Raw genomic sequence first — 26823 nt, forward strand, 5'->3', positions numbered from 1 at the left:
GGGAGTCAAGGGGCCAGCCACCTGTTTCTGGCCAGGGCTCAGACTTTGCTGCAAACTTGGTTAGTGTTTCCTTCCTTGGTCTGCTCCAGAAACCACTCTTGGACCCATAGGACAGCCCTCTGATTCAGAGTGACAGGGGGCAGATCCTATGCCCTCCTCATTCACCTGCCACTTGCACCCAAGCCTGCTCCTACAGAATTCTCTATCCCTGCTTAACTCATTATCTCTAGTCAACTGGGCTCTAGGACCGGGAAACCGAGTGTCTGACTTCGGGTGGGCCTCCCTAGTCACTCACGGACTCACTCAACTAACACCAACCAGAGTCCCCATGCTAGGGATGCGCAAGAATAAGGGGTACAGCGAGGGATGGGACGCGATACACAGGGAGCCCAGGCGCAGGGGTTTGGAGGCGGACATCGGGAAAGAGACGGGCCTCCGAGGGTAGGGGGTGAGGGTCCTCGGGGACCCTTGGTCGCAGAGGTAGAGAGAGAAGGGAGGGAGGCGGCGATATCGGGTGAAAGCCGCAGGCGCCCGGAGCATGGGCGGACCTGCGCATGCGTCGATGGAGACTTTGGCGTCGCCCAGCGTCGTCAAGGTAACCCTGATCCACCACAGCTGGTCATGGCCTCGGGGACTGGAGGGAGCTGGGGTCATCCCCCAGCACAGCGTGCAGCCCTGACGGTGAAGGCTGAGCCGGGGAGCGGAGCCTACCTTTACCCCGGAGGCCAGGGGTGGGGTGGCTGGGTTGGGGAGCTGTCTCGGGAGGGTCTAAACCTCGGGTGGGGCCCTATTGGGTGAGTGAGGAGAGCGACCCAAACCAGACAGGGAGAGACAAGAGAGCTGCGGGGCATCGGGCACAAAGAGGAAAATGCGGCTCCTGGGGGGTTAGGGAGGCAACTCAGCGTGAGGCTGTGGTCCCCATTCCTTCCCCACCGAGCCTGACTGAGTCTCCCCCTCCCCCAGCCCTGGGTGACCATGCTGCAGCCCCTCCCGTGGGCCATCCCACCTCTATCCCCGCAGAAGAGCCGCGTGAAGGAAGGTGAGACTCCGGGATCTCTCCACGTTGTACCCACCTCTGCCTGTCCTTGCTGCACGCCCCTTTCCGCGCCCCTGGCTAGTCACTGGGGAAAAGGCCCTAGGGTCGGAGCAAGGGCAGAGAGAGGCCTGGCACGGGTCTGCTGAACTCTGGTCCTCTAGGCCTGCTGGAGCTGATGCTGCTGCAGAATGCACACATGCACCAGCTGCTTCTGACTGGCCAGGTGACAGCAGCACTCAACCCCTGGCCTGCCTGGCCCCGCCCTCAGGTGCGTGGGCTGGGGGTGGGGGAGTAGGGGGTGGGCCACTGGGCCGGCCATCTGCAGGTCCAGAGATGAGGAGCCATCTGGGATTCCCCAATCTTGAGAAAAAGGACCAGACAACAAAAGAGCCAGAGACAGCCCACACCTATCTTGCTGGGTCTGTTTGACATCTATTATGTGTCAGGCCCCGTGTCAGCCTCCATGGGGTGGCAGTAGAGGGCGGTCCCAAAATACAGACCACTCAGATCTTGTTTTCAAGGTTTTTCTGCAGTGCACGCCCCCACTGGCTTGCAGGCCCAGGAGGGCAGGGACCATTGTACTGGGGCCTGCAGGGTGCCTGATTCTTTTAGGGGCTTAATTGATATTTGCTGAACAAGTGAGTGAATACATGAATGACTGTGAATACAAGGCAACTTTGGCTGTGATTGGCACAAAGTGTGAGTGCCACCTGGTTGGGGCATGAGGAAAAGGTCCTTGGAGGAGGAGGAGGTGGCCTTGGAACCAGCCCTTGAAAGCCAGGTAGGATTCTGATGCTTGGAGGAGGTGAGGGGTGTGTCCGCCATCCAGGCTGGCAGGGGCTGAGTCAGGAGGTCAACCAGTGCTGGGCACCTTGAGAGGTCTGGAGAAGTGACAGCTGGGTGGAAAGAGGATGCCTATCAGCTTGAGTAGAGAGGGCTTCTAGGAGGGGCTGGTCAGAGGTGTCCAGGCTGAGGGAGACCCTGAGAAGCTGTTGCTGGCCCTCACCCCCAGGCCCTCACAGGGTCCTTGGGATGAGCGCCAGCCCGTCACGGATGGGGCATAAGTGGGTCCAGGGACTGAGGGTTGACATAGGCTGGGACCTGGGACCCTTTACTGCAGTGCTTGCACCTAGACAAATGTCTCCTCCAGCAACAGGATACTGAAACTATAAAGGGCACAAAATAACTGTACGCACGCGCACTCGAGGCAATGATGAACAATAAGATGCAAGAAGGTCACAGATCTAATGCCATGTCTGAGGTGCAGAGACCAAAAGCAGGGAACTGCGCATGATCCCTGCACACAGCACCACCAAGGGGATGAGCAGACCACCTAGGCCACCCCTGCAGCCAGACCCACCGTTCAGCCCCCACCATCTCACCATCTAAGAAACCAGCCCAGCCTCCTGGGGGAGCGACCAAGGGCACCTGTTTGTTGTTCCCAGTGAATTCCCAGCCTGAATTTCTTGTCTAGCCTCTTATCTGTTTCTGTTGATTAAAGAGTCCTAGGACCCAGAATCCATAACACGGTGAGACGAGGGGCAGCTTGCTGGTCCCCCTGCCCCTGCTCTGAAGTCATACCTGGATTCCTCCAGCCCCTGCTTGGCCACTTATTAGCTGAGTGACCTTAGAAAAGTTGCTTAACCTCTGAGCCTCAGTTTTCCCACCTGCGAAATAAACAGTAACTGTCTCCAAAGTGCCTTGCTTGCCAGTAGTAAAGTCCCAATGAAGAGTAGCCATTTTCTGCGGTGTATCTCAGGAAGTGATTTCAAGGAGTGGAGACTCATCCTGTATCATCTCCCATTCCTTTGTGCACAATCCCCAGGTCTACCTGGAGGATCAACAGGAGGAGTGTGAGGAGGAGGAGGAGGAGGAAGAGATGAGGGTTCACGAAGAAGGCCCTTTGGTGTTCCACCATCACTACCTGCCCTGCCCAATGCCCGATCTGGTAGCCCTGCTCCCCTGGCCAGCTCCTCTCATTTCCTCTCCCCTCCATCAGTCCTACTTGCAGGACACAGCCAGGGTTCAGCACCGTCCTCCTGCCTCTGGGAAAACGCGGATGTAAGTGAGGTTGAGGGGGGCAGGGTCTGGGTGCTGCCAAGGCCCTTCTCTGAGGCTGGGCTGGAAGAGGTGGCCAGAGGCTGAGGGTGGAGATACTTGTGGGTAAAATTCCAGGGGCCATCCTGGGGCCTCTGATGGGAGGGTCTTTCTTTTGTCTTACCCACCTCAGGCGAGCTGTGCCCCCACCTCCACCCCCTAGTGCCACAGAGACTGTGGGTGCAGATGTACCCCCGGCTTCAGGTAGGTACTAGATGGATGGGCAGTGGGGCCCAGGCCTAGAGGTGGGTCAGAAGACCAATAGGGCCACGTGCCCTGTGTGTGGCAGGAGCTCAGGTGTCACTGGCAGGCAACTGGCCTGTCCCCTTCCCTTTTCCTCCTTGGGGTCCATGAAAGCAGGAGGGAGTCAAGATGAGGGTGCTGTCTCCCCCCAGACTACTATGATGCCGAGAGCCTACCGTGAGGACAGACCATGGCCCTGGGATCACACCAGCTTCATCATGAGGCTGGAAACAGCCCTGAAGACTCCGTGTGCCAACCCTGCACTCACACCTGACAGCCCTTCTTACCCCCTCAACTGCAACCAGGCCCTCTCCCTCTCCCTGAGGTCAATCAGTCCCCTCTCCACTCCAGGGAGACCTTGAACCAGCCGGATCTCTGCTCCTGAGGGAGAGCCCCTTAGAGCAGTGCCCAGGTCCTGGAAGCCGCATGAATGGCCGAATCCTTGCCCCACTGACAGCTGCCTGGGCTAGGGAAGGCCTGGGAACCAGATGCCCCCCTCGACCTCTTCCCCTCCCCTCCCTCTGGGATGGCCAGGGCTGCAGGATCTCAGTTTGGCCCAATAAAGGAGCGGAAGGTAAGAGGACATGAGGGCTTTTGTTATCCATGTCTCTCTGAAGGCCCAGTGATGGGGGAGACCCTCGGGGCTCCTACTCTTACCCTGGAAGCTGGCTCTGTTGGCAGAAAGGAGAGGTCAGAGCCATGTCCTGCTCCAACGGGAAGTCGCCTGTGTTTCCAGAGGGCCATGGGGGAACAGTGTGTCACTGCTCCTCTGGCCAGAGTGCGTCTCCCCCACCCTCCCCCAGGAGGAATGAGTCACTCAGGGCTGATGAGGGTGAGTGAATGGTGCCTGGGCTGATCAGCATGGAGGCACCCAGGGCCTGGGCTCGCTGGGGCTCTGGAAGACCCCTGTGAAGGAGAGGGTGGAGGGAGGCTGACGAGACATTTGGAGACAGAAGTCCAGGCAGGACTGGTGGGTCCTCTTCCTGGCCATTCTCAGGAGGAGACTGAGGCATGGCATTAAGTCCAGGGGTCTGTGTTCGGACTAGGAAAGTAAATGTCCCCAAGTCCTCTGCTGCTTGTCACAGTCCTTCAGCCAGGGCTGGACCACAACCCTAAGGAGCCACACTCAGTTCCAGTGGCCATGCAGCTCAGGCAGGCTGTGCTGGGTGGGTCCCTCTCAGCCTCATCCAAGTAGCCTGCACCCTGTAGATACCTCTCCGCCTCTGGTTACCCTGCTGGCCGAAGACAAAGCAGAGCAGGACGGATGTCACAAACAGGAGCAGCACCGACACGACCACGATGATCACCGTCCAGTTGTCTTGCACAGGCTCTGGGGAGGGAGGGGACAGTGGTCTTAGAAGTCCTCTGGTCCTAGGTGTCACAGCCTAAGGGGGAGCAGAGGTCCACCCATCACCCACCTGACCCTCGTCCACCCTGCAGTCACCTTGTGTTGCAGACATGAGTGGCAAGTTGGGTATTAACTAGGGGGAAGGTGGAGTAGGGTCCAGGCCACCAGCCAGGCCTCTGTCAGACCACCAGGGCCCAGATGTCCCCTTGGTACTGGCCCCTGGCACCAGCATGCGGTTCCTGGACATTATGGCCTGGACAGTGGCATGGTCCAGGCCAATCCCCTCTCTGAGCGGAGATGAGGGTGCTTGTATCAAACCATGTGAAGACATGGAACATCTTGGCCATCTAGAGTCACAGAACAGTGGAGCTCCAGGGGACCTATGGGGTCAGTCAGGCCAAACTTCGCATTGTGGAGCCAGGCCAAGGCCAGAGAGAGGAGCTTGACTTGCTCAAATTCCCACAGCTCACTAATGGTCGAGCAACTAGTTGGGGTCTAAGCTTGCAGCTTGGAGAGAGCTCCAGGGAGGAGATGGAGCCAGAGGAAAGCCTTGGACAAGTGTGGGGCCATGGGAGCCTCCCCCTGAGCCGGCAGAGAGCAGGGCGAAGGCTTTTATTCTTCCAAGGGGCTGAAACGTGAACTGTCTCCCTCCGCCTCCTCTGGGGGCTCCCCCTCACCATAGACCTCCAGCACCTGGGAGTCTGAGACGCTGTCAACGACCTTCACGCCGCGAGACCGCAGGTCCATCTTGGCCTGGCAGGAGAAGTTGTGGGAGCTGTCTTCCAGCTGAGCCTCGGCGCTGTACGTGACCATGGCCTCTTGAGGGGAAAGTGCTGTCCCCTCAAAGGTCTGGCTGTGCAAGACCTCACTGCCACGGAGCAAGGTGACCGTGAGGCCCTCGAGGGGCGCCACGGAGGGCACCCTGCACTCGATGGTGAACGGGCTCCCTACGGGCACCCGCGTGGGCTGCAGCTTCAGCAGCACTTGCTCTGGAGGGTCTGCAGGGAAGGAGGAAGGCAGGTCTGGTCAGGACGGGGGTGCAGAAGCAGCAGGCCCCACTCAGCCAGGACCGTCCCCTGTTACCACGTGTTCTCAGGAAGTGGGCTGGGGCCTGGCCTGCTCTAGAGGGTCAAGAGAGGAAGGAGGAAGCAGGTCAGCATGAAGGAGGAACTGGGTGGTTGTTTTCCGGACATGACGATTTCTGGAATGGACGAGAATGGAGGGGGCCTGGGGTCTACAAGGAAAAGCTCCAGAATCTGTAATACAACCGACTAAAAGGATATACAAGTTTTGGATCTGTCTCCTTACTCTCTGGAAATTAAATACAAATTTCAAAAGTTAAACAGATTGGATAACTATGTTGAAGGAGACTTCCAAAGGATTACTCACGGGAACTGGGCCATGAATTGTGAGATTCTTAAGAGGTGCAGGCTGGAGTCAGCCACCTCTATCCTTCTCCATCAAACTCAGTAATCCCTTGGTTCTTTTTTGAACTACAATAACTTGCCCCTGTCACACAAGGACAGTATGTTAGACTTAGGGCATCTTCCTCCTCATTTGATCCACTGATGATGGAGGTTGTGTGATGGTCACACCTTTGCCAAGGGCCCTCAGGAGAAGATACAACAACCGGGTGGTGCCTCAACCTTTTCTCCAGGAGGCGAAAGGGCTACTGGAGAGTGTGCCAGCGCTCCTGACAGGCACCACGCTGCTAGTGCTGGGGTTTCTAGCAGCCTGAAGGAGTCGAGGGGAGGGTGTGAGCAGACGCTGAGCCGCCGGTCCAGGTCCTGCTCCCTGTCACCCCAGGAGCCCAGGGAAGTGGGGGCCAAACCGAGAGCAGTCAGCAGCAAGAACACAGCGGCTCTGCGAACACCCAGTAGACACGGGCTGTGGCCTGGGGAGGGGGCCCCGCAACACAGCACTCACAGAACATGTTGATGTTGAGACTCTTGGACCCCAGCTTCCCGGAGCACCAGAAATAGCAACGCATACTCGAATTCTGGGAGACGTTGAAAATCATAAACGATATCCACTGCGGGTAATCTTGAAGGAGAATCTTGTCTACGCTGGTCTCCAGACCACCCTTGCTAGGGTGGGTACAGCTGGTACTACAGTTAATCACCCCAGACCCTCCGGACTTCACCATCAGCTGCTCTGGTGACACACGTACCTCGAATGCCTCCTCACCAGACCCTGGAAGACCAGAAACACTGGGTAGCAGGTGTCCCCACTGCCCTGCCCAGTAGAGCCACCCATGGCTGCCAGTCTGATCAAGGGAGAGGGGTCCGAGAAGAAAGGCCAGGGATGGCCCCTCTGGTCGTCTCCCCTTGTTCAGACCTGATCGCCTGGTGTCAAGACCAAGGAGGCTGCCCCCACAGTGGGCTCCCTGCCTCTGGTTGCTCTTCCTCCAGCTCTGTCACCTCCAGATTAGTCTTTCTGATGCACATCTATTTCCACTCTGAGGGATCTTCAAGGCCCAGATCAAATGTCTCCTCTTCTGAAATGGAGGTGAACTGTGTCCTCTGAGCCTCCATGGCTGTGGGATTGACACTTCCCTCCCTTCTTTCCTTCCTCTGCAAATCCTTTTTGACCACCAGCTGTGTGCCAGGCACTTCTAGGCTGTGGGGATCCAACAGGCACCAAAGCGCACAAAACCCTACCCTTGCAGAGCTCAAGCTGTAGTAAAGGACACAGGCGATAATGAACAAGTGAAATAGGCAGCCTGTCAGTTGGTGGTTAAGCGCCTGGGAAAGGAAACAGGGAGCGGGGCGGGGTTGCCACGTTAAACAGCGTAGTCAGCACAGGCCTCATGGAAACACCAGTGTTTGAGCAAAGATAAGAAGCTGTGGTGGATGGCCGGTGGCAGGGCCAGGGGTGGCCCTGGGAAAGCCCAGCAGGGATCTGCAAGTGGAGGGAACTGCCAGAGCAAAGACCCCGGGGCCAGGCCAGAGGAGACGAGGATCGCTGGAGCTCAGTGAAGAGGAAGGCAAGGGGAGGTGTGATCCAGAAGGGAATGGGACCCTCTTGCAAATGACTGATATTCATGCTGATTCTCCCTTAGACACTTTGGAGCTTCTAGAGGGCAGGGCCCAGGTTTTGCATGTTTCCTTTTGTGTCAGCACAATGCCCTGTGTGTGGCGTAGAGCCAAGAAGTGTTTCATGTATGAAGACAGGGCCCTGGGCGCTCAACCCCCACCAAGTGATGACCTGAAGGTGCTCGATCCCAGCGAGCTGGGTCTGTCTGTGTCCTATGCTCCCGCCACACCGGCAAGCCCCCTCTTAGCCCTCAACTAATAGCATAATGAAGGGGCGAGAGAGGGGCTTTGCAGGAATAGGGAACTAGATTTGAATCCTGAGTTTGCCAGGTATTAGCTGTGTGGCCTTGTGCAAGGTTCTTCCACTCTCTGATTGAGACTCAGCTTCCCCATCTGTCATGTGGGCTGGGTTGTCATGAAAAGCACCTGGCGGGTTGTCCAGAACAGACTGCTGGGCACATGCTGGCATTTTCCTTCCCGTCCCCTGGACCCAGTGGAAGTGGTTTCATTTTCACTTTTGATCCAGAAGGTGATGCCCTCTGCTGTCTGCCAGGCCACATCTGCCGACCAGCTGGGGCGTGCCCTCACCTTCCCCTTAACCCGCCTCCCTTCACCTCCTGAGGCCCCCACCTAGCCCACCATTCGGCCTCCAACCTGCCTCATCCACACGCCAGGAAGCTGTGTGGCCCAATCAACCTGGCGTCCAAAATCCCAGGACCCCCACCCGCTGCCCAGGGTCATGGGAAGCCAGGCTGGCACAGCATCCTGTACCCATGGCGGGCAGCTGCTGGGCTCAAATCCTCAGAGACTTCTGGACCAGAACCCCCTCTTACACCTGAAGCCAAGGGAGCAGACGACCCACCCTCTGGGCTGGCACATGCCCAGTCAGGAACCCCAGGCCCTGGCTCACCTGGGCAGCAGAGCAGGGCGAGAAAGACCACACACAGTCCCCAACAACAAAAAGGGGACATCCTGAGCGGTGTCCAAGGGCTCACAGGAAACAGCCGAGGACTACCTAGAGAGAGTTGAACGGCGCAGGTCAGGGACTGGTGGCCTGGAGCCACAGCCCGGAATCCTCAGCCTCTGTGCGCTGATGACTGCATTTCCTCTTATTATCTGAGTGGTCCTGGGGAAGCCACGTGAAGTGTAAGAATTCAGGAAGCAGAGGGCATAACCTAGTCCTCCTGTCATGCTCCCATGAGAGGCAGGGCATGTGCTGGGTGTACATGTGTTTGAGTGACATGTAGGCACAGAGGACAGTGATGCCCACAAGCCCCACATCTGGGGAGCCCCAAATCCCACAGGACACACTGCTGGGGCGCCCTCAGGGAAGAGAGAATCTAAAGTCAGGTCTCATTCAGGACACGTGGTCACCACAGCTCAGCAGGCAGAGACTCCTGGGCAGGTTTGTTGGTGCTCTGGTCACCTGCCTAGCATGAGTCTACTGAAACCCTGATACCCTGCTCAGCCTTCAATTCAACCAGCCCCTGACTCAGCTGATACAGGGACACCTTGAGGGAAATGCTCCCACAGTAGCTCCCCAGCAGTCTGGACTGTTACAGACAGAGGTACCAAGGGTCAAGCTGGCTGGGGCCCAAACCCCCAGCTTCCATTTCCCTGGCCTGGCTCATGAGGCACCCCACTCCAGGCAGGGAGACCTGATCCTGGGGCTCAGGGCCTGAGGAGTTGCAATATGTTGCTAGACAGGATATGTTAGCACTGAGGGCCTCCCCAGAAGCAGTGAGCAGGTGACAGGGGAATTTGATGGTCTGGAGGGCCTTCCCAGGAGACTTCTGACCAAGACGCCTCCAGTCTTCTGAGGCCCCAGTTATGGACCTAGTGCCCTGGGGACTGACAGGGCTTGGGAAAGGCAGGAGAGGAGAAGGTTTGCTTGTTTCCTTAGGGGCACCCCAGATACGGCCTTCCAAAAGGACACCCCAGTGTTTTGGGGACTCAGGCCAAACTGCATTCCTGGGTTGGGAGGGTGGGGTGAGGTCATGCCCTTCTCTTTGGCTAATGAGGTCAAAGGCTGTTATTACTGTGTGTAGATGTCAGGTCAGGGAAGACCCTGGATGGTGCCGCTGGGCTTCAGGAAAATGCCCAGAAAAGATGGAGGAAAGGGTGGAGCTGTAACCCTAGTCCAGGGATCTGATGCCACATAGGCTGCGGGAAACCCTCCTCCAACCCAAGCTAGATGCCAAGGGGGTGGCCCCAGAGGCTCAGACAGTGGGTGCTGCTCTACAGAGACCGTGGTTTCTGCTTGGTCAGAATAATAATAACAACAAGAACAAAAATAATAGCAACAATAATACAACAGTGAACAATTACTGACAAAGCACTCTACACATATTAATTAATCAACCTCCAACTTACTGCCCCTCTTACAGACAGGGAAACTGAGGCCCAGAGTGATTAAGTGACTTTCCCAGGGTCACATACCTAGGAAAGCGGTCATGAAGTTGATGAAAGAAATGGGAGACAACTACAAATGGAAAGATATGCTGTGCCCATGGACTGGAAGAATTAATATTATTAAAATGAACATGCTACCCAAAGCAATCTACAGATGCAATGCAATCCCTATCAAAATACCATAGGCATGTTTCACAGAACTAGAACAAAGAATTCTAAAATTTGTATGGAAACACAAATGACCCCAAATATCCAAAGCAATCTTGAGAAAGAAGAATAAAGTTGGAGGTATCATGCTCTCTGTTTTCAAACAATACCACAAAGCTACAATAATCAAAACAGTATGGTACTGACACAAAAACAGAGCTCAGAAATAAGCCCAGATTATATGGTCAATTAATCTACAACAAAGGAACCAAGAAGAAACAATGGGGAAAAGATAGCCTCTTCAATAAATAGTGTTGGAAAAACTCAACAGCTACATGCAAAGAGTCAAACTAAATGACTTTCTATACACAAAATGTTATGATAAATCATAGAGAAAAAAATGAAAAAAAAAAACAAACTAAATGACTTTCTCACATCATATACAAAAATAAACTCAAAATGGATCAAAGACTTGAATGTAACAACTGAAACCATGAAATTTGTAGAAGGAAACACAGGCAGCACGCTCTTTGGCATTCATCTTAGGAATATTTTTTGGGTATGCCTTCTCAGGCAAGGGAAGCAAAAGCAAAAATAAATAAATACATCAAAGTAAAAAGCTTTTGCACAGTGAAGGAAACTAGCAACTAAATGGAAAGGCAGCCTACTAAGTGGAAGAAGATATATGCAAATGGTATACCCAATTCAGGGTTCATATCCAAAATATACAAAGAATCATACAACTCAACATTAAAAAAAAAAAACAAAAAAAAACCATATTAAAAAATGGGCAGAGGATCTGAAGAGACATTTTTCCAAAGAAGACATACAGATGGCCAAGAGGCACATGAAAATTTACTAAATGTCACTAATTATCAGGGAAATGAAAATCAAAAGCACAATGAGATATCACTTCACATCTGTCAGAATGGCTATCCTCAAAAAGACAGCAAATAACAAGTGTTGATAAAGATGTGGAGAAAAGGGAACACTTCTGTAGTGTTGGTGGGACTGTAAATTGGTGTAAAGACTATGGAAAACTGTATGGAGGTTCCTCAAAAACATTAAAAATAGAACTGCTATTTCACTTCTGGGTATTGTCTTAAAGGAAACAAAAACACTAATTTGGAGATATAGAGTCAACAATGTTCATTGCAGCACAATTTACAATAGCCAACAGATGGAAGCAGCCTAAATGTGCGCTGATATACATGGATAAAGAAGTGGTATAGCTACACAATGGAATACTATTCAGCCATAAAAATGAGATCTTGCCATTTGCAACAATATGGACGGATCCCGAGGGTATTATGCTAAATGAAATCAATCAGACAGAGGAAGGCAAATACTTTATGATGTCACTTATATGTAGAATCTAAAAAACAAAACCAAACAAAAACAGGCTCCTAGATACAGAGAACTAATGGGTGGTTGCCAGAGTGGGGAGGGGAGAGAGGAGTACAAAATCGGTGAATGGGATTAAGAGGCACAAAACTCCAGTTACAAAATAAGCCACCAGTATGTAATACACAGCATAAGGAATACGGTCGATAATATTGTAATCACCCTGTATGGGGACCGATGGTTACTAGACCGACCATAGTCATCATTTCATAATGTATGCAAATGCTAGACCACTATGTAGAACACCTGAAACTAACACAATATTGTACAATATATTTCAATTTTAAAAATTAAAATTATGTATCTTATAATTAAAAAAGGAACTAGAAGACTACACAAATTCATAGAAAGAGAAAGTAGAACAGTGGTTGCCAGGGGCAGAGGGCAGGGGGAAATGGTGAATTGGTTGTTTAATGGGTATAGTTTCTGTTTTGCAAGAGAAAAAAGTGTTGGCAGTTTGTTGCAAAACAATGTGATTGTAACACAACCAACTGTACCTTTAAGAATGGTTAAATGGTGAATTTGATGTTATGTGGATCTTACCACAATTAAAAATAAAAGACTGTAAACCATTTATGTCAAGAAATAGGAAACAAAGTAGACCAAATCTTAGAAAAATAGACCTTACCTAACTTGATTTAAGCAGGAATAAAAAGCCTGAATGGTTTCACAGCTATTAAAAAAATTAAACCCGTAAATTAAAATCTTCCCACGAAGAAATTACCAGCTCTAGACAGTGTTGCAGAAGTCTCAGTAGAGAGAATTCTGATTTTATAAAAACTCTTTCTGAGAGTGCAAATAGCAGGAACACACTCTCATTCTTTCTATGAGGACAGTGTAAGCTTAATCCCGAAATCAGACAAGTATAGGATGAAAAAGAGAAATCAAAGACCAATCTCACTCATGAATACAGGTGCAACAATTATAAGAAAAATATAAGCAAACCACATGTAGCTGTGTATTAAAAACATTAGCCATCACATCCAAGTTGGGCTTATCTCAGCTATGCAAACGTGGTCTAACAATAGAAGGGAAACCTCCAGATGTCATGAGCTTATCAGAAATCCCAACAGAATTGAACTTCCTTTGCCTACAGCCACAGCATCAACACTTTTAACTGGCTTTTCCTCCTTCCCTGTTTCAGTCTCCCTGCTCCTTCAGTCCTGCTTTCTGGCATCACCTCTCAAATAATCCACCTGAATCCAAGTCCTTATTCCAGGCTCTGCTCTTGAAGGAACCCAGACTAAAAACTTACATTAACAGATTTAAGAAGAAAAAACATATGATCATCTTAACAGTTCTAGGAAAAATAATTGATGACATTCAACATCCTTTCATAATAAAAAGTCTTAGGAAACTAGCAGGAAAGTTCCTTAACCTGATTTAGGAAACTTACAATATAGATTTTTTTTTAATGAGCAAATCTAAGGGGCGTTTCCTTTAAAGTCAGGAACCAGACAGGAATGCCCACTATCCCTGCTTCTACTTAGCATTATACCAGAGGCCCTAGACAATGAAGAAAGAAGAAGAAGAAAAGAAAGGCCTAGCAATGGGAAAAGAGCAAAATTATCAGTATTTTCATACGATACGGTTGCTTAGAGAGAAAGTCCAAAAGATCGATCAGACAAGTAATTCAAAAGAACAAGAGATTTTAGCAAGTAAGCTAGCTCTAAGATCAATATCCAAAAAGAAATTGCTTTTGTGTATATGGGTAACATACAAAAATATAATTTAAAAGATATACCATTGACAATAGTAAAAAGATAAGAACAAGTCTGGCAAAACATATATAAGACCTATACAAAGAAAGTGATAAAACATTACTGAAAGACATTACATACACTCTAAATAAATGGAAGATAGCCCATGTTCATGGATAAGAGATTCAGTATCATAAAGAGGACAATTCTCTCCTTACAAATTTAATGCAACTCCAATTGATCCCAATAGAATTTTCCATGGAAAAGAAGAGCTGAATATAAAACTTACATGGAAGAACAAAGGGATGAAGACAAAGAAGAATAAAACAAGTGGATTTGCTCTACTAAATATTAAGACTTACTATAAAATATGGTATTAGCGTAGATGTAGGCTAATTAACTGATGGAACAGAATAAAGAGGCCGGAAATCGACTTGTATGAAACTCTGACACATGACAGGGGTGGCATTGTAGATCACTGGGTGTAAGAAGGGTCTGTTAAATAGATGACACTGGATCAAGTGGTTAACTATAAGGAGAAAAAAAGAGGAGAAATGTATCTCTGCCTCACTCAAATGTAGAAATTAATTCCATCCAGTTTAAGGACTTCTATGTAAAAGAACACTGTTAAAACTTCTATGAGAAAATATAGGAGACTATTTTTGTGTCTTTGTGGCAAGGAGGAATTTCTTAAGCCAGACCTCAAGATCACCAATACTAGAATAACAGCTGGTAATTTTGATTATATTGAAGATACAGACAAACATTTCAAAGAAAGCAAAACATCTAGACAAATGAAAAGATGATTTAACTCAACAGCAGCCAAGGAACTTAAAGTGAAAAGCACAATGGGATATCATTTTATATCTACTAGACTGGCAAAAGTTAAGAGCTAACAAGACCAATTGCTGGAGAGGTTGTGGGTCAGAAGAAACTTATAATTGCTGATGAGAGTGTACATTGGTTCTCTCAGAAATAATCAGGCATTATCTTGTAAAGCTGAATGTCCTTTACACTCTAAACCCACAATTCCACCCTTAGATATGTGAACGAAAATACTGCAGACCATATCAGTAAATAAAGAATGCTGAAACCAAGTCATCAGCGGCTGCCGCCACCCCCCCCAAGTCAAGACAAGCCTGCAGCCCAGCCTCTGCAGCCACTCACAATGGTGCACCCTGAGTGGACTCAGAATAGTAAGAGACAAGATACTGGCCCTAGATAGCTAGGTGCTTGTCAAGGGAATGAATTCAATGAGCCCAAATGTTTGCTTCCTCCCATACATAGAAAAGCACTACACTCTTTAACCTGAGATGCCTGGTTTCTTTAGATAACAAGCAATTTTTTTATTGTTCTAACTACCTGGTCTTTGTTGTAGAGTTCCTATATATCCTAGGTCCTCCCCTACCTCTTCCTAGCAGTCCCTCAGAGCGATCCGAGAGGCTGTCATCTTAGCTCGGCTCGAGTCCTTGCGCGAAATGAAACATATCTCTCAGCTTCTAGGCTGTGCATTTATTTCAGTCAACAGATACATGCCCTGGAGAAACTTCTGCACTAGGAAGCAGGACATATGTCCCATTCTAATGTCATACGATCTGTGTGACTTTGAGCAAGTCACTTAATCTTTCTATGTCTCAGTTTCCTCTCAGTAAAGTGGGATTAACAATAGTACCTTCCTTTAGGGATGCTGTGTGGATTAAAAAAATTAAGTGAGTTAGTATTTTCAAATACGTGAAAGAGTGCCTAGTACACAGTAGATGTTATAGAACTATTTCATAAAATAAAAACAGGTATGCCAGCTAGTGAATATAACAAAAAAGAAGCAGACTCACAGATACAGAGAACAAACTAGTGGAACCAGTGGGGAGAGGGAAAGCGGGAGAGGCAGCATATGGGTAGGGGCTTAAGAGATACAAACTATTAGGTATAAAATAAGCTACATGGATATATTGTACAGCATAGGAAATATAGCCAATATTTTATAATAGCTATGAATGGAGTATAAGCTTTAAAATTGTGAATCACTATTTTACCTCTGTCATGTATATATTGAACGTCGACTATACTTCTATAAAAACTTTTTTAAAAAATAGACATGCATCTGTGATAAAGACTTAAAAAAAAAAAACAAAACTAAAGAATCAAGAGAACACTTAACACAAAATGAGGGAGGGTGGTTATTATGTCTTGAGTGGGAGTGAACAGCACGTAGGTAGACGCAATGTTTACTGATATTCCATCCCTGTGTTGAGCGCTGGGTTCAGGGCTGTTCACTATACTCTCCTGCGTTGTACATAATGCACAGGTATGTTACATATATGTGTACGTTTTGTGTCACATGTTAAGTTTTACGACAGGAACCCAAAGGGAAAAGAGAAATTCCTACATATCTAGAAAGAAGAAGAGGCTCTGTGGGACTATGAACCGCAGGTTAGGAGGCCCCCCCACGTCACTGAGGATTTCACTGAATGGGATTCATGATGAGCCCCGGGTGTAATCTCGAGAGGCCAGGATGGCACGCATCCGGTGGGGCCCCAGCTCAGGTGGTCCAGGCCCTAGCACGTGGCCCACGGCAAGGATGTAGCCCCACACTTCTGAGTCAATTACGGTTGTCCAGCAGGAGAGGAAGAGAGAGGACAAAAGAGAACAAAACCGGGAAACAACAACGAAAGTGACAGGCCAGTCTCCGCAGAGCAGAGCAGGGAACTTCCAGCCCCAGGGAGCTCTGGGGTCCAGCCCCCATGGTTACTGGGATTTGGGGGCAGGGGGGCAGGGGAACAGGTCCACCAGAGAGGGGAAGGGACAAGATCTCAAGTCTTTTTTCTTTCTTTCTTTCTTTTTTTTTTTGTAGTGGGGAGGGAATTAGGTTTATTTATTTATTTATTTAATGGAGGTACCCGGGGTTGACCCCAGGACCTCATGCCCGCTAAGCATGGGCTCTGCCACTTGAGCTACACCCTCCCCCTATATCGCAAGTCTTGACTGACATTCCTTCCCAAGCTCTTTCTTCACGGCCAAAAGGAAAATGAAAAGCTGGCCTTACCTGTCATCTGCTACAGGGAGCGGCTGTGCTGGGGAAGGAGGGCGGCCGGGGTCCAGCTTCTGGCCACGGAGGAGCCGCCAGCCTTTCAGTGTGCGCAGTCAGGCTTCTGACTACACTTCCCTCTCAGGAGCCTCTCTTCCTGTCCCTGGCCCTCTCTTCACACTAACCTCACTTCCAGCCCCTTAACAGCTTGTTTCATATTCTGATAAGTGTAACATTTTCCATTTTAACCATTTTTAGTGTCCGGTTCTGCGGCATTAACTACTTTCACACTGTTGTGCAACCACAACCACCATCCTTCTCCAGAACTTTATCATCATCCCAAACTGGAACCCAGGCCCCTTTAAACGCTAACTCCCCCTCCCCACTCCCCCCAGCCTCTGGCAACCACTGTTCTATTTTCTGTCTCTGGGTTTGACTACTCTCTCGGGACCTCCTATAAGCGGGCTCACACAGCACTGGTCCTTTTGTGACTGGCTTATTTCACTTGGCACGATGCCCCAAGGCTCATCTGTGCCATAGAATGTATTAGGACTTCCTTTTTAAGGCTGACTAACATTCTCTTGTATGAACACACCCATTTTGTTTATCCACTCATTGGTCGATGGACTCAGATTACTTCCACCTTTTGTCTGTTGGGAGGGACACTGCGGGGGTCATGGCTGTACAAACAGGTCTTCGAGACCCAGCTTTTAACTCTTGGAGGTAAATGCTCAGAAGTGGAATTGTTGGAGCTATGGTAGTTTTTTTCTATGTTTAATTTTTTCGGAAGCCGCCATGTTGTTTTCCTCCATCCTGTCTTTTGATGTGTGGTTTCTGCGCCACCTGGGGCCTGTGACGTATGAGACAGTTCCAGAATGAGCCACCCGTGAACCCCCGCAGGTGGCTAGGCAACAGCACACAGCTGGGTCTTCCCTGCATTTAACATGCCCCGCCACAACAAAACTTCTACTTACGACCAAGAACTGTCTCAGATCTTTGCACAATTGCCACCTCACCTGGCAATGAGAAAAAAAAAAAGAATTGCCTTAGCAGAGTGGCTTTGTACCCACAGGCAGAAAGTATCAAAGCTGGGTGCAGAAGTGGGTGCTGGGCACCCAGCTGGGCCACATATAAGCAGAGGTTCCTGCTCCCACATGCCTGCCCCACAGCACCTACCACTGAAACTCCTGGCTTGGCAAAGTCACAGATTAGATCAACTCAGGGACCACCAGGACACCAAGGTCATAAACGCTGAGGGTCTGCTGGCCCTGGAGCTGTCTCTCTTGGTACTTTTATGCCTCAGTTTCTTCACAGGAGCTCTTTTTGGAATCTTCCTGCCATACTGCTGGCAAAACGAAGCCAGTGAAGAACATAGGAATGGGGGGCATTGGGGTCCAAGGCTTTGAGGGGCCCATGTGACTTCACAGTTTGGATAGCGTCTGTCATAGACACAAATTAGAGTGCATGTCTCATTCACAGTTTTGCCACGAGTTATGTCTGGACTTGCCTTTTTGTTTTTTATTTGAGGGGAAGTTCTCCTTTTCTATCCTGGGGGGCTTCTGTCCTCCTACTTATAAGATTCCCACCTTCCTAGTCCAATGATTCCCCAAAGGTTGGCATCATAGTACTTAACCTTCAGGTCTCTCCTTGAGTTTTGTTTTTTTCTTAAACAAGTTGGGGAAAGAGCCTTTTCCTGCCTGGTTGCAGAGGGCAGAGGCTGCGTGAAGCCATGCCCCACAGCCACAGGGGAGGTGGGTTTGCAGGAGGTGAGAAGGTCAAAATGCACAGAGAAGAGGTGAAAGGGTCCTGAGGGTGTTCCATTTGCTGGTTCCAGCCACTCCTGAAGCCCGTATCTGCAGGTTGGCTTCCACAAGCTAATCCTTTTGCTCTTTTTGCTTATGCCAGTTTCAGCTGGTCACTGCCCTGTGCAACCAGAGTCCAGAGTAAGAGGCCATGAACTATGCCAGAGAAGCTCGTCAGTCAACAAAGGAATGTTCTGGAACAAAATTGCCCATTGCCTGAACTGGCCCTGGCACCAGTGGCTTAATTTGGTGCTAGGTCTTCACAATAAGAGGCTGAATGCAATGACATCAGTGTCTCAGAACATCTCCCCATATTGTGGTTTAAGCCCTAGGAAGTAATACAGCATTTTGACGATAGCTTTTCTACTTCTGGGTGAAAGTCAATTGCATAGCGATGAGAAAACATAAATACACATCGTATGCGGTTCACCGCAGGGTGCTGTGCCTGACGCACCGTTCCTTCATAACACAGAATGTATTCTGTCAGAGATGGCATCTCGCTGCACTGGGGCACTCCTCGGGCCAGGGGAGGCTGTGGATGCCTCAGACCACATGGCAGGAGCTCACTTGGCATCAGGTCCCATATTCACCGGAGCTGGGTCTGTAATAATCTGGAGTCAGGGGGAGGGGGCCAGTGAGACCTCCCTGCTGGCTGAGCATATCCTTGGGGACCCCCTAGTATTGGTCCAGAAAGGGGACTTGAGCCCAGATTTCCAGTGCATCTCACTGATTTCCTGTCCAAGGGGTCTAGACGCAGTCACCAGCACTATTTCTGACTCTCCTGAAACACAGGGCCCCCAGCTAAATTTCAGGAACTATGTTTCGTATGCCTCAGCTATTGCACTTTGCAACAGTTGCATATTGTGTGTGTATATATGTACGGTACGCATCTGTGTGTGTGTGTGTATATATATACATGTACATGTCCTTTTTAAAGCCCCACAGGTGATTCCAGTGTGCACGGTGCTGAGACCCAGCACTCAGGGTGGAAGAGCAGAAAGCTGGGTGAGAACTCACGCAGTAACCCCGGGGGGAAAGGCATGGAGGTGTGCTCGGGCTCCGTGTGCTGGGAGCACAGAGGACACACGAGGAGGCACCCAGCGAGAGGGACAGAAATGCTAAGTGTGTCCATCTTCAGAAGGGAGGGTGATGTTTTTCATATTACAAATTATTAAGCTCCACCTGGATGCTGAAGCCTGATTGATGCAGGCTGTGAAGCCTCCAAAGCCACCTCCGCCAGGGCAGGGTTCCCAGTCTAGACAGCAGGATAGGACCACATACGCAGCTATTAGCAATATCGGCGCCGGGCCCACCCCACCGCTGTCCAACTCTAAACCTGTGTGCCTGCTTTAAGAGCTACACGGACAGTTCTAATGCATCATTTGGGCCAGTACCCTCCTTCTCAACTCCCCTCTCCTCCTCCACCCATTGTGTGGCTTCTGGGCAGATCACTTTTTACGTCTGTTTATTTCCTTCCCTCCTCTGCTAAGTTTGGTGCCTTCCCCTTTGAACCATCAAGGGCAGGAGCAATCAGTGTTAACTGCCACACTGCTGCTCGTGGCTTGGTTTTCTGAAACACGTGTTCCGCAGCAAAGGTTCTCAAATCTTAGCATGCATCACATCACGGGGGAGCCCCACGCCCAAAGTTTCTCATTCAGCAGGTCTGGGGTGAGGTTTGAGAATAAATGTGCCTTCCTTTAACAAGTTCCCGGGTAATGCTCATGATTCTGATCCTGGGACCACACCGTTTTCGCAAGAATGAGAAGGTGTTCTCAATTTAAATAAAGTCAAGGTAATCACAACTACAAGCAGAAACCAGAGATTCAGAATAGAAACACTGTCCAGGCTCTTGGGAGACCAGGGCTCCCCAGAGCAGGCTGTAGGCTTACCCTCCTAGAGACCGAATGACGGAGATCCTGCGGTCAGTCTGGCCAAGTGGAGTTCAGGGGCTTGTGTTTGACTCTCAGCTCAGCCCGCTGCCGGATGTGAGACCTCGGGCAAGTTGCTTAACGTCGCTGAACTGCAGTTTGCTCATCTGTAAGATGGGGGTCATAATAATAGACAACTTTTCTGTCGAGCTTACTTCGTACACACGCTGTGTGCAGTCATCGAGCAATAGCACAAGACAGAGCTGAGATTCCAGTCCAGCCCACTGGGAGCCCACACCCAAGCTCCAAGGCCCTCCTACCCACCTCAGAGCCCCCCTCGAAGGCTTTTACAACAATATACGAAATACTGACTCACAGCCTGCTACACAGTAAACACTCAACCACGCTGGTGGTGGTTCTTGCAGCTGGGGCCTGGACATGCACCCACCTGTGTCCTTGTAGGCTGTGCTCACCCTAGTATGTGGCTTGACTACTGCATGGATCTACAGAGTGTCGGACTCCAAGATCATCCTTATACAGGGAAGGGCCTGACATATTATGCTATACATTGTTGTGTTAATCCTTAACTGAGAAAAGCTACTTAGAAACATACTGGCTCATGAAAGATTTGAGTTGTTGATAAAGCCAGCCCCTGGGTCTTCTTTTTGGACCCCAGCCTCCTCTCACAGGGAGCCACCTAGCAGTGGGAAAGAGGAGCCTTGCAGGTGACTCTGGGGAATGAAAGCACCGGGGGCCCTGGGGGAATAGAGGTGGCACGGGCCCAAAGCGAGCAAGTGTCCTGCCGCCTAGTGCAAAAGGCCGGGGAATTCGGTCCCTCGGCCACGTGGTAGATGACATTCCTCTACAATCACAAGTAGGTTTGAAATGAGCTGGGATCCTGAGAGACTGTTTTCAAGGGGAGCGATCTATGTGGACGCAGCGATTTTATCCATAAACGCCCAACAGCCAAAGAGCTGAGGGCGGGAGGGGCTGAGATGGCCTCTCACGGAACGGAGAGGGCTTTCTCTGCGGAAAACACGGGTGTCAAGGTAGCCAGCTGGTTGTTTGTTCCCTTCACCTTTACCACAAGGGGAGAATAAACTGAGGTGCCTGACTAGGAACTCAGACGGGAAGCGGAACTCTTTCTTTAGGAAAGATGCCAAAGACAGCTCCTTGGCTTGTTAGAGAGATCAAAGGCTCTACGAGATTATTTGTTATTTTGTCTTGTTTTTACTGTGAGGCTGCTTTCTTTTGAGGTCTGAATATTAGATTCAGAAATATCTGAGTAGAGTCAAATGTTAGTTTTTAAAACATCAATTAGATACTACCAGGTGTTTGTGTGTTTTTTTAACCATTAGAGTATGTGCCAGGGTCAGAAGTGACAGCCGTGGGGGCTGGACCCAGAGGCAACAGTGGGGCGTTACCAGGCTGGTTCTGGGGCTTGAACCTGGCCTCCCTTTGCCCCAGCTCTGCGCAGGCCTCTGCAGCTGTAACGAGGCCACCCAGACAGTCAGGTTCTGGGGCAACAACAGAGAACCACCTCAGTCCCTGTCAGTGGATTAAGGGCCTCAGTCTTTGCCAAAGTTACCTCTGGTTTCTGAGCAACTTGCCATAATGTTCCAGTCAGAACCCGAAGGCAAGCTAATCTGCCCACGAGTGGAGTCTGAGGCCTCCCCAGTCTGAGTACAAGCTGCTCGTTTCCCGCCGGGTCCTGAGCTTTCCCCCATTTTCACTCTTGCCTCCGAGTTCCCCCATTTGCCCTCTAAAACCTGTTTTAATGGATAGAAGTTTGCCCACATCCCTCACCTTTTCGAACACCTCTTTGTTTTCTTGCCCTGACTGGAGCCTGGCCCTCCTCTGAGGAGGCCTCCTCCCCGCGTGCCTCGTAGTCGGAGCTGGGAGGGCACTGGGTATTGGCTGGCTCCTCGTGACTTCAGTGTTCTGGAAGCAAGCCCACTCTCCTGGGCTGTCCTCCCTGAGGCCCACGCCAGCTCCCCATCCCGAGTCCACTCCTCCTACCTGGGGCTCAAGGCCACTCCTCCAACCTGGGGTTCATGGAGGACTTTGGCTCTGTCTTCCTGTCTCCCCCCGTCTCCCCAACCCCTGACTCCTGCTGTCATCCTGGGCAACCTCAGTATCTACAAGAATGCCCAGTGACACCTGAGCCCGAACACCTGCTCACTTTCTCAGTGACAAATCTTTACTTCCATCCTACCACCCATCCCTGCAGGCACATCTTACTTTGTGACCGTGCAGAACTGCTCCTCCTCCATATCCTGCACCTCCAGAATCTCCTCTGACCACATCCCTGTCTCCCTCAGTTTGTACACCAAGGACAATGACTTTCCCATCAGCTCCCCCAGTGTCCCCGCTTTGCACCTGCTGTACCCATACAGTAGGCATGGTTTTCTCTGCAGGCCACAGCTCTAGCCAAGGTTGCCTCTGCAGACAGTTATGCGTGAGTGAGGTGTCACTCAGGACGGCAGATCTGCCTGGAAGAACCAGAGAAAGGTTTCAACTTGGAGACTCAGGGAAGGAGCAGGTGTGGGAACTGGAATTAACTGGAAGTTACTTCATAGAACATTTGACCCTTCCTTTCTACCCCTGATGCAGAGGAACAGACAGTAGCAGCCAGACCCGAGGCCAACGAGTAGAAGATTCCAAAGATATTTAAGAACCCAGAGCAAAGGCCTCTGCACTCTGGCATTTAAGGGTTCCCATATGGGTGCCTAAAAACAGGATTCATTGTTCTCAAGCTCTGTGCACCAGTGTAGGGCCTCAATCAGCTTTTGTGTGTGTGTGCGTCAACTTCTGGTGTACAGCTTAATGCTTCTCAATCAGCTTTTTATAGCCTAATTTTTGGTTTTTTTCAGGGGGGCATTAGGTTTATTTAGTTTTATTTATTTTTTTAATGGAGGTACTGGGGACTGAACCCAGGACCTCGGGCGTGCTAAACACGCACTCTACCACTGAGCAATAAGCCTCCCCTGCCAATAGCCTCATTTTTAAGTGTGTATAGCCCAAAAGGATCACCAGACATTTTAGAAAATCTGCAACTTGGAAAAGATCAAGAGAAACAAAACTGATCTCAATGGTCACAGAGATAACATAGGGAACTGAAGAAAACTTTTTTTAAAACATTGAATTCATTTCCTCAAATACTGATTTCCCCTTAAGAAAAGGACAGGGATCAAGAGCCCTTGGAAATTAAAAATGATTGCTGAAACTAAGAAAAATGTCCTAGAAAATTTGGAAAATAACACCAGGAAAATTTCCAAGAGGAACAAAAAAATCAATGAAGGGAATATAAGACATAAAAAGGTAAGTGACATGGAGGGTTAAACTCAGAGTTCCAACATGCTACTGTAAAAGTCCCAGAAAACACACACAGAGCAAGCAGAGGGGAGACAATTGTTTAGAAAATACACAAGCACATTTTTTGTAGTTGAAACATATGATCCTTCAGGTTAAAAGGGCTCACCCCGTGCCTAGCATAATGAATAAAAAGGATGTGCACCCAGGTATGTCATCACAATCTAGCAGGAGACCGTCCCAGAGGTTTCCTTGAATCACACTCTACTGACTGGGCGGGGGCCGGGGGTCCCAGACTGAGGACGTGGCCTCATTCATTCAGGGAGCCAGTAGCCAAAGACACCAGATGAGCACTCTCTCTACCTGGATGCAGTGAGAACACACCCTGCCATGGAATTGGATGACCAGCTCTTTCTCAGTCCCAGGGACTGGCTTGTGGAAACCAGGATTTTTTTTGAATTGATTGATTGATTGCTTGATTGATTGATCTTAGTTTGGGAGGGCTAATTAGGTTTGTTTGTTTTGTTTTTAGAGGTGGTCCTGGGGATTGAACCCAAGACCCCATGAGTGATAAGCATGTGCTGCACCAGTTGAGCCATACCCACCCCCCAAAACCAGGATTTTTAAAAAACAACATCCAATATTATTCAAAATGGGATTTTAAAACTAATGTACGTGTATATTTAATAGGTGACAAAGATACACCAAAGCATGAATGATGATTCTCTTGCGATGCACCTTTCTATCATAAGCATCACCTGGGGGTGAAAGACTTCAAAGAACCAGCTTGTTGCCCTGGGCATGTGTGTGCTGGCCAACTTCCTCAGACACTGCTTCTGATATGAGCAGGCCCAGCTAGAAGTGTTCAAACAGCCAAACCAACCCCTCAGCCCGTCGGGGTGACGAAGCCCACATTGGTAGGGGAAGGGCAGCTTTGCTAAGCCACAGCTGTGGTTTTATTGTGTTTTTTTCATCATTGTGCTGGTCTTTTGTTTGGAAGGAGGTGGGGGAGGGAATTAAAATACTGGTTTACCTTGGTGGAGATACTGGGTATTGAACCCAGGACCTCGTGCATGCTAAGCATGTATGCTACCACTGAGCTGTACCCTCCCTCCCTTGTAGTTGTGCTTCTTTTGCCCTCAGTTTCTTCCCTCTGTAGCACAAAAGAAAGAAGGGGGCTTCTGAGCCTCCCAGGATGGAGGTCAGACCTCAGCTCCACACTTTGTGGCACCGGCTATAAATTATCCCCTTTCTGACCCTTGGTCCTCCTTCACTCCCCCTAAAATTGTTCTGAGGAGAGCCTGTGCTGAGAGAATCTCCGTTCCATCTTCACCCTCTACCCTCTCCCTTCCAACCTGGCCATCCCAGCCCCTGGGAAAAGACACCAAAAACCCACCGCAGTTTGTGCCAAGGGAGGGCAGTGGGTGTGTGCTATCCCTGTCTCACCCACCTTCCCTTGGATTCAGCCCACATCCCATCAGGTGTCACCCCAGGGCCAAACAGGGTAATCAGTCACAAATGGGGAGAGCAGTGGGCTAGGCAGGGGAAGTCAGAGCACCAGGAGAGAACCTCTGTTCTCTGCACCCTTGGATAGTCTCAGAGCATGATCTTTTTATCCTGCCAATGCTGACCTCACCTTTTCTGTGTGTGTAGCAGCCTTTTCCCTGGATGTATTTCTGTAATGTATTAGTCAGGAGGGCTCAGAGCACTGCGGCACATTTCGGTGGCCGAACGCAAGGGCTTCTCTGGCTGGTGAGAAGGCTTCTGAGTCAGGTGACCCCCTGATTCAAACTGCTTCCACCTTGTGCCTGCATGAAGGCCCATCACCGAGGCAGAGGGGAGGGAACCAGAGGCTTGTGCCAGCTCTGAAGTGCTTTGGCTCAGAAAAGACCCCCCCTACCCCCATTACTTCCACTCCCAGCCCAGAGGCCAGAATTAGTTATGATCTCCAACCTAACTTGAAGGGAGGCTGGCAATGTGGTTTTCCTGGGTATCCGGAAAGAGGGAAGGAAGATTTGGTGATAAACAGCATTATCTCTGCCACTCCAAACACCTTTCCTTTTCTTTTTTTTAAACTAAAGACAGTAATTGGAGATGAGGGTATCTCCTCTCTTGGAGAATATCCCGTTAGCATGTGAAAGGCCTCTGACCAGTATTGCAGCAAACAGGGAATCTTTTTCAACATTTCCTAAACTTCTTTGGTCATTGAGCCCTTTTTTCTAAGTTTAATCTCCTTTGGAACTAGTACTCTGAAGTGCAAACTTTCGGAAATTGAATAAATGCGTCACCTGTGGCCCCTGGTTCTCTCGCGTTGGGCCAGCCACCTCTCAGAGAAGCCTGTCTGGACCAGGAGGAGCCCCTGCTGGTCCTGAGGGATGGCCACCCCACCCCCACCCCATGGTGAACAGCTCTTTCTCAGCGCCTCCTCCGCTGGCTTCCTGTGATTCACACCCATCCGGCAGCCCCTTTGCAGGAACTATCCCACGGAGGGGTGGGCCTCAGGCATAGATAAATGCTCACGTGGAAGAGACCTGAGTCCAACTTCTGACCCGAAGCAGAATTTCTCCCTGGCCTGTTCAGGGCGAGGCCTTTGCCCTCGGTTGGATTCCTAGGACCCAGCTCCTGTGCACTTGCAAAGCCTCCTTTGGCCTTGCTGGGCAGCTCAAGGTGTTAGGCAGGCCTCCCTCCTACAGCCGGGGATCTGCTGTCCGGGACCCTGCTCCCCTGCTTCCAGCTTAAACCCTCTGGAGTGAGATAGCCAAGCCCGTTCATCACTACGTGACAGACATCTGAGTGCACACCTGCTCCCCCTACCTATCTCTAGGCCAAACTCCTGTCTCTTCAAAAGTCTGTGACCGTTTCCGGCCCCTCACGGCCCTGCTCACACCCCCAGACCCACCACGAGTGTCAAGGCCAGGCTTCCCGTCATCCTTGGGGTTGGGCCCAGCATTCCAGTTTCTCCACATCTGCTGGAATCCTAATTGGGTCACGAGTCACGGTGGTGATCAGTCACTCTTTCCAGCTTTGTGTAGGCTGCAGGGAAACAGAACAAACCTATTTCTGGGGCTTCATTCAAATCACTGAGCCGGCCTGGGAAGGGGAAGGCCGACTTGGAGGCACAGGGAGCAGAGGGCAGGGAAGAATGCTTACTGGGCTCACCTGCTAACCTCCTCCGAGGCCAAGTGTACTCAGTTACTGTCCTGCTGGCCCTGCCCCTCCTGCTTCTGGAAACTGCCCCCTCCAACCCCTGCCATCTTTCAGTAAGGTTTCTCACCAGCCCTATTCCTCTGCCCACAGCTAACCGGCCAAAACACGGGCTCGTGACCTGATTTCTGGCCTTGGCAAAGGATCTGATCAGTTCCTCACCAAAGTGAGGATGTTAAATGTTCTTGAT

The 26823-nt window shown here is 50.1% G+C and overlaps 2 protein-coding genes across 4 annotated transcripts; one reads left to right on the forward strand and one right to left on the reverse strand.

Moving 5' to 3' along the window:
• Positions 1 to 518: 518 nt before the first annotated feature.
• Positions 519 to 3954, forward strand: LOC102541347 (proline-rich protein 29). Of its 3 annotated transcripts, none has more exons than XM_072939411.1 (6): positions 570 to 681; positions 964 to 1039; positions 1198 to 1304; positions 2862 to 3097; positions 3267 to 3337; positions 3529 to 3954. In XM_072939411.1, exons 1-6 carry the CDS (start codon positions 622 to 624, stop codon positions 3555 to 3557), a joined length of 579 nt encoding a protein of 192 aa, XP_072795512.1. In that variant the 5' UTR covers positions 570 to 621; the 3' UTR covers positions 3558 to 3954. The 3 variants fall into 3 exon arrangements, with proteins under 3 accessions (XP_072795513.1, XP_072795512.1, XP_031541745.1); XM_031685885.2 differs by having other exon boundaries at positions 644 to 731; XM_072939412.1 differs by lacking the exon at positions 3267 to 3337 and having other exon boundaries at positions 519 to 681.
• LOC116277846 (intercellular adhesion molecule 2-like) lies at positions 3657 to 16812 on the reverse strand. Its single transcript, XM_072939410.1, has 5 exons — positions 16466 to 16812; positions 8670 to 8774; positions 6651 to 6917; positions 5402 to 5722; positions 3657 to 4706 (listed from the first exon to the last, which is right to left on the reverse strand). Exons 1-5 carry the CDS (start codon positions 16470 to 16472, stop codon positions 4525 to 4527), a joined length of 882 nt encoding a protein of 293 aa, XP_072795511.1. The 5' UTR covers positions 16473 to 16812; the 3' UTR covers positions 3657 to 4524.
• Between the last annotated feature and the right edge of the window lie 10011 nt (positions 16813 to 26823).

This window comes from Vicugna pacos, chromosome 16, assembly GCF_048564905.1.
Source record: "Vicugna pacos chromosome 16, VicPac4, whole genome shotgun sequence".
NCBI lineage: Eukaryota > Metazoa > Chordata > Mammalia > Artiodactyla > Camelidae > Vicugna > Vicugna pacos.